General features: G+C 39.4%; 1 protein-coding gene across 3 annotated transcripts in view; it reads left to right on the top strand.

Annotated features, from left to right (window-relative positions):
* Positions 1-13,937, top strand: part of UNC79 (unc-79 homolog, NALCN channel complex subunit) — a gene marked incomplete at both ends in the record, with an annotated part of 113,553 nt that overhangs the window by 21,132 nt on the left and 78,484 nt on the right. For all 3 annotated transcript variants that reach the window (XM_082484735.1, XM_082484734.1, XM_082484736.1), the window contains 9 exons: positions 830-894; positions 2,711-2,799; positions 3,977-4,017; positions 5,260-5,288; positions 6,385-6,614; positions 6,909-7,080; positions 9,445-9,675; positions 11,571-11,761; positions 12,660-12,783. In XM_082484735.1, the coding sequence (XP_082340861.1) occupies positions 830-894; positions 2,711-2,799; positions 3,977-4,017; positions 5,260-5,288; positions 6,385-6,614; positions 6,909-7,080; positions 9,445-9,675; positions 11,571-11,761; positions 12,660-12,783 (1,172 nt within the window). The remainder of the gene's footprint in view (positions 1-829; positions 895-2,710; positions 2,800-3,976; positions 4,018-5,259; positions 5,289-6,384; positions 6,615-6,908; positions 7,081-9,444; positions 9,676-11,570; positions 11,762-12,659; positions 12,784-13,937) is intronic.

The raw sequence follows: 13,937 nt of genomic DNA, 5'->3' as shown, positions 1-13,937 counted from the left end.
GGACCAGAATGTGGCATTTTAATTAAAAAAATGAAGGCTTGGAAGAGACCTTAGAAGACCCCTAGACCAACTTAAGTACATACTGAGTGTTCCTGGTACATGTTTGTCTGATCTGTTCTAAAGCCTTCCCTTGAAGGGTTGATAGATTTTTCTGACTTCTTAATAAATCATTCTTTTTCTACTGCTTTATATCGCTTCTTTCATGCAAGCAAGTCTGTAAACTAAGCATGGTATTCCATCTGAACCATTAGTAGCATTAGGTAGACTGGAATCGTTTTCCTATATGTGAATTTTCTGTTAATGTATCCCAGAATGGCATGAATATTATTTGCTGTTGCATGGTGTTTTGATCTGGGGGCAATCTCTATAACATCCAAGTGATGCCACTTCAACATACCCTTGTTGTTCACATCTTGTCATTAAGGCTTCTTCTGTGGCTGGACTATTTTTTTCTTTTTGCTTGGGAATGTTGCTGAATTTGGCCAGCTACTCCTGCCATCCTGCTCCTGAAGTGGAAAGATAATGAATTCATTCAAGGCATTGGTGAGATCAGGAAGGGTCTACAGTGGGGATTTCTGTGTCTTACTTTTTCCATTTCTTCACTGAGTTCATGATTCATTTCATAATTATATCCCAAACAAGACAGTAGGCATGTATATTCTAGGTCATTTATTGTAATTATCAGGCTTCCTGAGGAATGGCTAGGTCTTCTCTCATGTTTGTATAGTACTTAGTCCAAGAGGATCTTGTTCTCAATTGATACTGCTATACACAAAGAATGTAAATGTATTTTCTCCATTTATTAATCAGCGGTGTTTTGGTTTTGCAGCCTGGAATCCTATTCATTGCCAGCACATTGAATGCCATAATGCGATTAACAAACCAGCTGTGAAGGTACTGCTATTTCTTCAGGGGTCAAACCCAACAGTCAGGGGGATGGGAGGTTGCACTTTGACGCCAACCATAAGCTCTGGTTGTGTGCAGGTGACCAAGGGCAGGAGCTAAGGGAACAGTAAGACCTGTTGAGACCAAAGGGGCCAGAACTTTGTGAATATGTGTTTTGGCTGCCTAAAGCAGGATGGGATATTTCCTCCAACTACAGTGGGCCAAGTCTTGATATTAAACATGATGGTTGCAGAGCCATTTATAGAATTCTAAGCTGGCTCCTGGCTAATCCATGTAAATATTTTCCTGTACACACATATGGGTGTAAATATGTGCACAAATATTACTATATACAGGAAACATGATGTCAGTTACATACGCGCATGTTTACCTTAGTACGTTGATTGATGCACCTACTCTGATTGTGATTCTTTGCTTGGAATGTGTCCTAAAGCAAATAGCAGCAAAGCTTTACTTACGTTTACTACAGCCCTCTTTGAAGGAGGTAAATGATATCTTTCCTGTTTACATACAGGGTAACAAAAAGTAAAATTGCTTGACCGGGATCATAATGCAGTTTGATGGCAGAGGCAAGAATGACATCCCAAGTCCAGAGCATACTACAGTTAGGTGTACAAATTAATTAGTTTTGTATCTGGTTAAATATGTAGCTACAAACAATTTTCCTGGCATCAGTTCATATACTAACATAATTACATTAGTCAAAAAGTTCTTCAGTGAGCCATTTCCACAGGCTGTGATACTTAGGTGTCACCAGTATGCCCTGTATCTCTCAACTCCTGCAAGGGACCACTTTCCTACCCACTCCAATCATTCTCCATGATCCCTTTTCATAGGAAAAAAAAGCTGGCAGTTGTTACTTGACGTTGTAGTGATCGCTAAATTCAGAGTAATAGCCAAGTAGAGCAAAATATCAATGCAATTTAGAGTTCTAAGCTTTGCAGAGAAATACCTGAATATTTTTGAACGATCTCTTAGCTTAACTTTGACAGAACCATTCTTGGTCAGTCATCACTCAGAAAAATGCAGTCTGTTATCTCTTGGATAGATGAATGTAAATTTGGTTAACAAAAATGAAAAAATATTCAGAGAGGCGTTTGTCTTTATAAATAAGATCACTCACTTGAATGGAGTAAGAAACATTTTGATTTAAGTGGTTAAGATATTGTGTATGCATACAACTTCATTTTTTCCTTATATAGTACAGAACACAAACAAATGTGTATGTAGCTGGCTGTTTACTGTAACAGTTTTCTGTAACTGGCTAATGTGGAAGGATAAAAGCTAATGCAAGACAGATTTTTGGACCTATGCTGCCAAGGGAACCGTGGGTCTTCATTCTGTCACTGGAATCAGTCATTATAGTTAACAACTATGATGACTGAAAATCAGATTTTGCTGGAAGAGGTGTTGCTGAGAGAGAAAAAACTAGACATTACCTAAGCAATGGATCCTCTAAGTGACTGTCTCTTTGGAGGAAAAAAAAAAAAGTAAGTCTGTCGTGACTATGCAATGTGAGCTTGTAGCACAAAATATACTTGTCTTTCAGAGAGTGATAATACTGATATTGAAATATGTCCTGTTCTCTTCCCATAGGCTCTCATTTTCAGTTACATGCATTTCTTTGTTAGAAGTAATTTGAGATCTTGCACTGCCAGGTGCTGAGCACCATCTTTCAGAATATGAAATGCTCTCAACACATACCAAAGCTGTGTTATATTGTATGTCCTAGCATTACTGTGTTGAACTTTCTTGGTGAACTTCAATGAGTAGATGAGTTAATTATTTCTTCTCTGTGTTTCAGATGTGCATTGACCCATCTTTGTCTGTGACTTTGGGTGATAAGCCACCTCCCCTATATCTTTGTGAAGAATGCAGTCAGAGAATTGCCGGGTAGGTAAACTAAGAACTGGAAAATGATCTAGTATAGTCAGACTCCAGAGTTCAGAACTCTGGAGTTATGCTTTATTTCAGTATGATTAGCATATAGTTTATATAAATAATTCTGTTGAAATATATGGAGCGCTCTGTCACTCAGTATGAATAAGGATTACAGAAATTTACTCCATATAATCAGCATTTGCATCTAGTTTGAACAGTAGTGAGTTTTAAAGTTAGTAACTCTGAATAGATACTGTGGGATGCATTGACTATGATAGGGAACCTCATTAATGTACAAGCTTTTACTTATGAAACCTTTTTTTCTCCTCATTCTTTAGTTGTCATTAAAAGCAGGACATTACCGTGAAAGCTGTTTCACAGAGACTTCATTACTTTTCTGTAATGTGTATTTCAGATTATTCTCTAGGGTATACTGTGAAGTAGCAGAGTAAAGAACTGGTCCAGGCTTGTCCAGTAACTGGAAGAAATATAACCTGAGATGAATTAACCTCTCTGCTTTTTTTTTTTTTTTTTAATTATATATTTTTGTTTTTAAAACTGCTAATTTGGTTTGCATTACTTCACAAGATCTACTAATACTTATGGGGAGTTCCGATCGTTAGTTCAAATGGACAAGGTTACAGGTAGTTCAGAAGCTACATGAGTGTTTTTTTTTTTTTTTTGTCCCCAGTTTAAGACATCTTTATATCACAACAGCTGTAGGAAAAGCAATTACATCTCACCTAAGGTTTTTAAATGTATTTAAAGCCACAGGAAGAAGTAATGGAATTTGGTAGAAGCATAGCTTCTAAGGAGGCTCAGAGAAAATAGTACCAATACATGTTTTTTTTCTATGTTTGTCTGTTATTCTTTGCTATCATTTATTAGCCCTCAGACTTTCAGAGCACACACTATTTTAATTTGATAAATTTATGCCTTAAAAGTAATTTTTTGAAAGCTCTGAACATGGTGGACTGACATCAGCAAAGTGGCAATTTACAGTAAGACAGGCACAACAAAGAGCGGCAATGTAAAGCAGCCTGGAATTTATAAAACTACATTTGTAAAAAAGCAGCTTCAGAATAATGTCAGTCCTACCACATGAATTTAGATAAATTTCCTCTGTGCAAAAATAAATGCATATATAAATAAAAAAATGGAAAGCTAATTAGATACACAATTTTTTTAGGGATCACAGCGAATGGTTGATTGATGTTCTTCTGCCACAAGGTAAGAGGTATTTAAAGGGTAGGTACAAACTAGTCCTAATTGAACAACCCTATGCTTACCGATATTTCTGCATAATGTATTAATTGAAATGCTGCATTCTATGCTAATGGAAGTTTTTAGAACATTAAAGTAGCTTGTACTTAATACTGCTTAATGTCTTTAAAGTACTATGAAGAATTGACTAATTCTCTATCTGAAATAGCATGCAACTTTTTATGTGTGAGGAAACAGGCGCAGTTGAATAAATAGTCAAGTCTTGACACATCCACAGTTGGGGTGAAGAAAAGGGGCTAGTTCTTCTGGAAACCTGTGTCTGATTCGAAAGCTCTTCAAGGTTCTGAAAATCTATTCTGTGAACGGAAGGCTGTAAAAGATATCAGAAAAGGACATAAAATATTTTTCAGTGATCCAGTCATTGATTCAGTCATTGTTCTTTGGCCAGTGGGAGATCCTGATATTCTATTATCTATCAGAATGCAAACAAAGGTTGTTGACAGACTGATGAGAATTTCCTGGGTTTACAAGGACAGTCACATATTCTCTAAAATAACCCTTTCAAGGACAGAACAAATACACTTTGTCTTTGTTCGGCAGACTGAGAATTCTTAGGCAGTGGAGATTTTTTTTTTGCTGTCTCCTTTTAGTTAAAATCTAATCCGGATTAAGAATGTTTTATTTACTTGAGGGAAGTATACTTCCTTTTACTCAGCCACCTATATGTACAGAATCAGATGTTGCCAGGGCAACAGACCAAATAGCTACTGCTTACAGGTTGAATCTGCAAACGTTTCGCTATGGAGATATGGGCCACAGACATAATGGCTGCTTCTACATTTTTCATCCATATTCACTAATCTTTCATCCTGCGAGCTTTCCCAGGCAGCGTAGGCACATCTGAGCCACGTCTCCTGCAGCATGCCACGCTGGTGTGCCTACAAGTGTACTGCTGTTACAAGGCTGCCTGTGAGGAACGAGCATCAGTGGAAGGTGGATGGGATGCAGAGCACACCACGCAATGCACCAAGGCTGTTCTTTCATTTCAGTGTAGAAATAGCCAGTAGGTTGAAGCATACGGTGTCTTACCTCACGTGGTCCAACAGGCTTAGGGGTTTCAATAGTGTCTGGAAACACAAGCTTAGCCTCAGAGGCTTCCTTGCAGCAAGTCCATTTTCCCATGGCTGCCATAGTAAAACAGAAGGATCGTCATTCTGTGTTGATGTTTTGTATGCCTTCCCCTTACAGCTGAAATTTCTGCTATATGTCAGAAGAAGGTAAGATTGTCATTTGTGTGATGGGGCATGATTTGATGTTGTGTGTAGTGTCATTCCATTACTATGTGGTGCCTTCTTTTTTTTGTACCATTCCAAATTTTCACAGTTTATCCATGAATGCATTTGTTGGTGGACGGGAATGATTCATCAGCAAGGTTTCTTTTTGTTAAAACTGCTGATGTTTGAATTGAATTGTAGGCTTTTATTGAAGAGGCAATTAGTAAAGCAATTCAATTATGCAACGAGCTCAGTTTTTATTCTATAACTCTGCTTATGAAGAGGACAGAGCAAGAGATTAATTTTAATTAATTAATTTTAAGTCTAAGTGTTAATATATTCTCACCTCTGTGAAGTCCTGGATTAATCCAAAATTGGACAAAAATCCTACTGTAAATTGTATGTTTTTAAAAATATATGGACTGAAAGTCTTCAGTCCTTGGCTCTGAAAAGATGGCTGACAAAAAGAATCTGCTTGCAATACATACCAGGTAGTGGAATTTAATAACATTCTAATAATGAGGAATATGGTGTATAACATACTCTACGTTTTATGTAGTAAAGAAGGCTTTTATGTTGGGCCAGATTACCAGGTGGCAAAAATAAAGGTAGTGCATATTTTGGAGGCTTGGATGGTTACCTATGATAAGGCAGACCCTTACACAACATAAACTGATGTGGCACTCGTGATTACATTCCTAAGGATCTGCCTGTTCCTAGACGTAACATAAAAAGACATCCTGAAGTATAAGCAGGGGTTAAGAGAACTACTGTAAACTTCAGAGATTGCTCCAAGCCAGAAAGTTGAGGTTGATGACTTAAATGTTGGTTTGGCCTGCTCCAAAAGAAGAGCAACCATGACATTTAAGTCCAGGCCCCGTGTTTAAGCCTGAGCTCATCTTTCTGGAAGTTCAGTGACACTTGGCATCAGGAGTTTGCACACAGTTGTCCTTATATATAGTGATTTTGGAAATGACTGACACTTGAGCCAGTTCCCCAGTACTGACTCTCATTCCTGTTTTCAGCTCCACTTCCTGATACTTGTGGCCTGATAAAAGCTTCTTTTTTTTTTTTTTTTTTTTTTTCTTCCTCTCCCCAGAACTGTAGTTCACATGTCAGAAGAGCTGTTGTCACATGCTTCTCAGCCGGCTGCTGTGGCCGCCATGGCAACAGGCCAGTGCGCTATTGCAAAAGATGCCATTCCAATCATCACAGCAGTGAAGTTGGGGCAGCTGCAGAAACCCATCTTTATCAGACCTCACCACCCCCCATCAATACCCGGGAGTGTGGGGCAGAGGAACTTGTTTGTACTGTGGAAGCTGTGATCAGGTAATATGGCAGTTTATGAGGCATCAATATAATTTCATGCCTGCAAATCTTGTGCAAGTCTATAGTTTCACCAGGGTAGGTTCAGAGCAGGGGTGCTGAACTCCTGCTACGTTAGCAGAGTAGTGATCAGCTGTGAGTGTTGTCCTGGAAGAAGTCAGCCTTGAATCCTAGAATTTGATGTTATTTTATTACTGTTCTCAGGAAAATGATGACATCAGATGCCTTATGCTGTAGTTATTATTGTTGAGATACCTGTGTCCAGCTGTATTCGCTGACCACAAGCTTATTTTATAGCTTGCTGAAGGAAGCAGAGTTTCATGCTGAGCAGAGGGAGTATGAGCTCAACCGCAGGAGACAGATGGGCCTCTCCTCTTCCCATCACTCCCTGGACAACACAGACTTTGATAATAAAGATGATGATAAGCATGACCAACGTCTCCTGAGCCAGTTTGGAATCTGGTTCTTGGTAAGAAATTCTTGCTCTCATCTCTCACTGTTCCCGCTTCCCTCTCTTTTTCTTTCTGAAGCCTCAGTGTAATCTCTTCTTTTCCCCACTTCTTAGATTTGGTTGGATACTTTCCTGATTTGTAGGCAAAAAGAAGGAGTTCTGTGAGTCTGTCAGACTTGGAGATTTCAGGACTAGTTTGGGTGGAGCTGCTCACTGCCTTCTAAGTCCTGTATAGAGTGTATAACAATTACTCGCCCTTTTAGTTGTTTTATTGACTTTCTATGTGCCATCATCGCAAGTGCCATCTGCTGAGCGCCATTATTTTAAGCTTAAAAGGCAACCCCTAGAATATCTACCTTTCACCTCCCATATTTCAGCATCACTCTCTGGAAGCTGAGCTTTCTGTCTTACCTCTGAAGAGGCTGGAGAAGTCTTGGTGGGCTGCTTTTCCCTCCTGCCTTTAGATTGGTCTAGCTGAATTGGTCTCTGTCACTGTACTCCAGCTAATTCACCCTGTGTGGGCTAACAGTGTGAAGCCCTGCTGGTTCTACCCCTCACAGTAGCTAGTAGGGATTACTACAAGATAGCAAAGCTGCTTCTGTCTAATTCATGAGCCTGACACATCCTCAGAAATTGGATTCTGCAATTCTTAAGGAGAATTTCCCTTCTCAGGCTCTTTGCAATTCATCTTGAGCTCCCAGGCTCTCTCCTACATGGTTACCCAGTGACAAGTGGGGAATAGTAGGACCCCTTATCCATCATCTAAACAGAGATAGGGACAGCAGGGTGGCAGGTCTAGAATCCCATAATGCAAACAAAGCTGCTCTGCTGTTTCAAGTGACTACAGGAGCAGACTCTGTGTTCTGCTGATACCTTGTGGGTTTTGTTGTTTAATGTTGTTTTAGACTTAAAGCCTCTTGTTATTTTCTTTTTTTTTATTGTGTCATATTGATCTATTCTGTTTCAAATGATACTTTGTAAAGACCGAAGGCCTGCGTTTCCAGAAGTAGAACTAAAGCGAGAACAGAACAGGTTTTGTTACACTGTACATGCCTCATCAGGGGGAGCTCACTGACTTCATTCTATTCTTATAAAATCTCTTGATCTCTCTGTAGTGAGTATTGGCAGGGATGACAGCACAGATTGTGAGAAATACTGGGTTGCTGTTTTATTTCATAAAATGAATACTGTTCATCTAGAAACTGGACAGAGCTCAAGAGTTGCTGTTAAGAAGGCTGCCAGTTGATACTGCCTTTGAGTTAACACTCAACTGAGACAGACACCAGGAAGCAAATGCCTTAACCTGCAGTGAAGTAGAAACAATGAAGACTGTGCTTTGAATTGGCAAGGGTGTCGTTAGCTGCCTCATCCCAAGAAAAAACATGGAGGGAAAGCACTTGTAAGATGGGTTCTGGTCTTCCCTGGGAAGCAGTGCTGTCAGTTGTTTCCCCAGAAAAGACATGAATATTTCTCCTTTGTTCACTTACTACAAGGCAGCTGTCACTGGTTACAGGTTGCCAAGTACTGAGAGTACAGCTTTTACTAAGAAATGGCAACAAACAGCTGATAAGTGCTTGAAGCAGCTTCCTAAATCTCCCGTCATCTGCTATTTTCCATTCTTTGGATTCAGTGCAGCAACCTGACTTGAAACTTTGTCTCCTGTCACCAGAAGATACCAAGAGCTCATATAGTGGGTGATTACAGGCTTAGCAGTGTGCCTGGTCTGTGAACTGGGGTCTCAGATTTGGGACAGTTTTATAGTGCAGACATTGTTTTAGAAAGAGAGTTTGGAGAAAGGGAGAATAATATTAATTATTAAGTGAGATTTTTTTGAGGATTTAAAACTCATATTCCCACACCAACTGAGGACAAAAACCCAAAATGAGACTTTTTTTGCAAAGCAAACATCACTTACGATGTTAAGTAGACATCTTCTTTCAGACTTTTTGAAACTCTTCATTTGGTTTGTCTTTTTATCTTGTACGTTTTATGTATGTGTGTGTATGTGTCATGTATTTTACTGGGCATTACATTACCTTTTGAAATGAAAAGTAATTTTAAAATTCAAAACAAAATGTTTCAGTTTGTCAAAGCATTCTGTATGGATATTTTCAGTGTTGAAACTAAGAAACAAAAAATTCAGTGCTTGTTGGTGTTTTTTGTTTTTTTTTTTTTTTTTTTTTTCCCTCTTATTGTTATTTTCTGGTTTGGAAATGTTTTGTCAGTTGTCCTGTGCCAAACTCTACTTAAAGCTGATCAGCTCATTTTTCTTCCGTGTAACCTGCATCCTTGTATTTCTGGGAATAAGCAAAATATAGTAGACAAACAGTTTGCCACCTTTAAGTCTAGAAATGAAACTAGATTTGTGTTTCTGTCTTCCAGGTGAGCCTTTGCACCCCCAGTGAGAATACACCCACAGAGAGTTTAGCAAGGCTGGTTAGCATGGTATTTCAGTGGTTTCACTCTACAGCTTACATGATGGACGATGAAGTTGGTAGCCTGGTTGAAAAGCTCAAACCCCAATTTGTTACCAAGTGGTTGAAGACAGTTTGTGATGTCCGGTTTGATGTCATGGTTATGTGCCTCCTTCCTAAACCAATGGAGTTTGCCAGGGTAAGAATAATTTATCTGAAGGTTCCATTGTTTGCCACAGAGATTAAAGTCTTCTCCCCCAGCTCCCTCAAGGCAAAAGAAATCTCGCAGTTTGAGGGAGCAGTGGAGTTCAGGAATTTTTCCTCTTCATAGCATTTTTAGTTTTACTGTGTTAGAGAGTGGGGACTATATACAGTAATATGAAGACAGGTTGGAAGAATATTGCAGTTATTGAAAGATACTGTACATTTTTGATAGCTGCACGTTTCTGTTATGCTGCTGGAGCATCCAAGTTTGTCTTTAGGAAAAGGTATTGTTTGTCTGCTCCCATCTATAAGCCTGTCCTTTACTAGTCTGCCTTACTAATGTTTCTCTGTTCTTTGCATACTTCATGTCTGCAGCTGTGAATTAAAGTTCATGAAATCACACAGTTGTAACTGAAAGGAACTCTGGCCATACTGATGTCCTGTAGCTTCAGATACCTAATTTAAGTCACTCAGCTAAGAGACTACTCTGCCATGGTTTGCCTTATTGCTGATGGAGGGAAAGAGACTTATCTGAAAGGTCATTCAGGGTGCCTAAGTGAGACCGGTGCTGGAATCACTTCTAGGAAAAGTCTGTCTTTCTGTCCATTGATTATGAAGCAGAACTTGCCACTCAACCTGCATAGTGAAGACAGGCATAAAAGTCAGGCATGTGAATATTCCTCTATAGAAAATGAAACGTCAGCATGACAATAGGAACTTTAATATTTGTGAGGGGTTTAAGACTTTTCCCTCATTTATCACTGCCAACTATACCATGTGTGCTTTTGTAAAAAGACTTAGATTTTGGAACCTCTTAGTGAAAACATCCAGGGGACGTGTTGGTTTTGTTTCCTAAAATTAAATGGCTAGACTTTGAAGTGCCATAAAGACTTTGTGATATATTATTACATCATCAGGGGTGAACTGTGTATCCATGGATCTTTCATGACCTAATATATGGGATTTGCTGTATGTGCGCAGACTGGCATGTGTATGCGTGTTGCTCTGAAGACACACCTGGTTGTGAGAGGACTGGAGGGCAGCTGAGGGAATCTGAATGTTCGAACTGAAGAAAAGAGATCAGGGCTTTGAGGCTAAAGGGGAAAGGAAGGACTGAACCTCATGCTATAATCTGTTATGGATCTTTTTCTTGTCTTGGATCCAGCCCCTTTTTTGAGTTTTATTATCCCCACTGCAATACTTCAGACTAGACTGACAACTTGCCAGATTTGCAAGGGTTCGCTAGAACATGAAGCAAACAGCCATGAAATTAGCAGTGGTGAATGGAGAAAAAATAGTTTGTTGGCTGAGCTTAGCAGTAGGTGCTGCCAAAACAGCAGGCATCTCTAGAGCCATTAGTCAGGAACAACAGATGTGAGCTGAGGTCAGTTAGAATAATTTAATCTCTGTAGCCCAGTTACTAATTTACTTAGAAGTATATTTTTGGCTTCCATCACTTAAAACCTTCCCTCAGAAAAACCCCAAACAAACAACCCCAAAAGAACACCTGGTACAGACCAAGTTTTTCAAAATAAAGACCCAGCACTGTAACAAGTTTCCCAGAGCAAATAATTGAAGGTGCAAGCTTGACCAAATAAATCTGTCCTTTGTTGAAAACTGTAACAAATGAGATGTTACTCTGTGCCATGGCCTGGAAGTGAGCAAACGTCATCTAAATCTTGGACAGTGCTTTTGTGTGCTATGGGTCAAATGAGAGAGATAAAAACCAATGTAATCCCCATGGCTGAATTTTAAATTCAGGCTGGAAGGTGCTTATGATCACCCCCCACAATATCTTGGCTGCAACACGCTGAGCAAATTTATGGTGCTGGGCAAGTTCCAGACACTAGAAGTATTTTTCATCCGTATGATTCCTGGAAATACCCACAGGTTGGTGGATACTGGGACAAATCGTGTAGCGCTGTGACCCAATTAAAAGAAGGGCTGAATCGAATCCTTTGCTTGATTCCGTACAATGTGATAAACCAGCCGGTGTGGGAATGTATCATGCCAGAGTGGTTGGAAGCTATAAGAACAGAAGTGCCTGATAATCAACTGAAAGAGTTCCGGGAAGTGTTGAGGTATGTAGACATATATAGGAACCGTTCTATTGTTGCATGCTGATTTTTGAGGGCTTTAGCACAGTAACAAATAAATACAAATAAAAATGCCTATGTGCAATAGACAGTAGTGAGTAAATGCTTCTGAATTTCTTTGACTTATATTTAAACTAAAGCACTTAAGCTTTGGGAAAGTTTCCTTTTATTGCTCCTGATATCCTTGAACCTGTATCAGGAGCCAATTACACGGATTATTCTTTGCTTGTGAGCAAGGCACATTTTCAGTGGCTTCCTGCAGTATGGTGGAAGAAGCATCTTTCTTCTCCTGGCCTGCTCTTGATGAGAAATGGTGGGGATTAGTAGAGCTGGCACTGAAAGACTGATGATTTGTATTGATTTAGCTAATATCTTCCCCTGTCGGGCAAAAAAACCACCAGAATAAGAACAGTGGCTGAGCCATAATTTCATGTCAGGTGTATGTCTTTGACAATAAAACTTCACATTGCCTTTTAACTGATGAAGAGGCTCTGAAACTGACTGTAAGTTTATATTTGTAGGTATTGATGAAAAATTTTTTAGTGTTAGAATGGAATAGGGGAGGAGTGGTGAGATGAGAAATTTTCCAATTTTTACATTCAGTGTCGAAAAAGACTTCGCTATCACATGAAACCGAGCATGATATGAGATGTGATGTAAGTTCTTAAGGTGTGTCACCAAAATCGGAGATGATCTTGTGTAGTCAGGAGAGGTGGTATCAGCAGCCTAGCTCAACTTCTGTGGAAGGTGAGGATGCAAGTAAGATTACAGAAGTATCATCAGTGCTGGTAGTGAGATTGCCTTTCTACCAGTTTTCTATTATATCTCACACAGTGTATGCCGTGGTAACTCAGTGGTGCTATATTTCTGTTCTATTTTCCAGCAAAATGTTTGACATTGAACTTTGCCCTCTCCCTTTCTCCATGGAGGAGATGTTTGGCTTCATTAGCTGTCGGTTCACAGGGTATCCATCCTCTGTGCAAGAGCAGGCGTTGCTTTGGCTGCATGTAAGTGTCCTCTCTTGACAAGTTGTGCTGAAGCAGCTTATGATTTTGGAAAAGAAAAAAAAACACCTGGGGGTTTTGGGGAAGAAACCAGTTTTCCAAGGATCAGGGAACTTTTCTGACCTTTGGTTAGCCCCAGTGTAAGGATGGTTGGTAGACAGATACTGGGAAGCTTTATGTTACTAGCCCATCATGGGCAATATAATGGAAGCCTGGAAATCCCTTTTACCTTTGAATGTCCGTTTTATCTTAAGGGCCATTCAGCTGTCTGACTCTTTGCCAGCAGTAGATTTTAGTCTCTGCAGAGTTTGGTCTGTAGATTCCAAAATTAATTCCAGACTCCAGAAGCAGCTGTAGCTATTCCCGCATATGAAGGTCTGGATTAGACTAGCTCTGTACCCATCAAGCCTTCTGCTGCTCTTGCCCTTTTGTGCTATATTTGCCCACAAAGCTGGCATTCACCCAGAGTTCATATTCAAAAGCTGCAGGAACAATCATGTCAGCTGGGGGCAGTGAATTCAAAAAGGTATAAAATTTTCCACAGCACCTCAGAATAATACCTGTGTTCTTCATTATCACTTCTTTTCTGCTGAGGGTTATTTTTGCTAAGCCTCTGCAAGGACCGATTTACCTGGTGACTGTAGAAATTTTGATGCATGTAGAGTTTTCAAGTAAAGTATGTTTGTTTGTGGTTTTTTTTTTTATTTTTGGAGTTTTCTTACCTAATAACAGTTAATGACAAGTATGAATGAGCTCATATTTGTCTGAGTGTTAGTGACAAAACAGATGATTAATATTTCCTCAGTGATTTGCAGATAACCATCCTGTCACTATGTTGACACCTGTAGGCAACCATTCTGGCTGGATTCCTAGAATAAATACAGGAATTCAGTTTTAAGTAATAATAAATATAGGAAATAGTTATTCACCCAAGTATTGGTAATACTTTTGGTTTACAGAAATACTTTTGTGGAACAACCTCACATCCCTGTGTTTTTCTGCACAAAACTGATCTCAAGGCACACCGAGCAGATTCTAACTAATATTTTGAAAATGCCCTTTTTTTCCCAGTTGTCTTTTGCCCTGATTCTAGCAGAAATCTAAGCTCACAGCTCACCTCATTGAATCCCAAAATTAAATGCATGGAACTTGTTGAA

The sequence above is a fragment of the Vanellus vanellus genome, assembly GCF_965231255.1.
Source record: "Vanellus vanellus genome assembly, chromosome: 6".
Taxonomy (NCBI): domain Eukaryota; kingdom Metazoa; phylum Chordata; class Aves; order Charadriiformes; family Charadriidae; genus Vanellus; species Vanellus vanellus.
The sequence above is the reverse complement of the archived record's forward strand: the minus strand, read 5'-3'. Positions and strand labels throughout refer to the sequence as shown.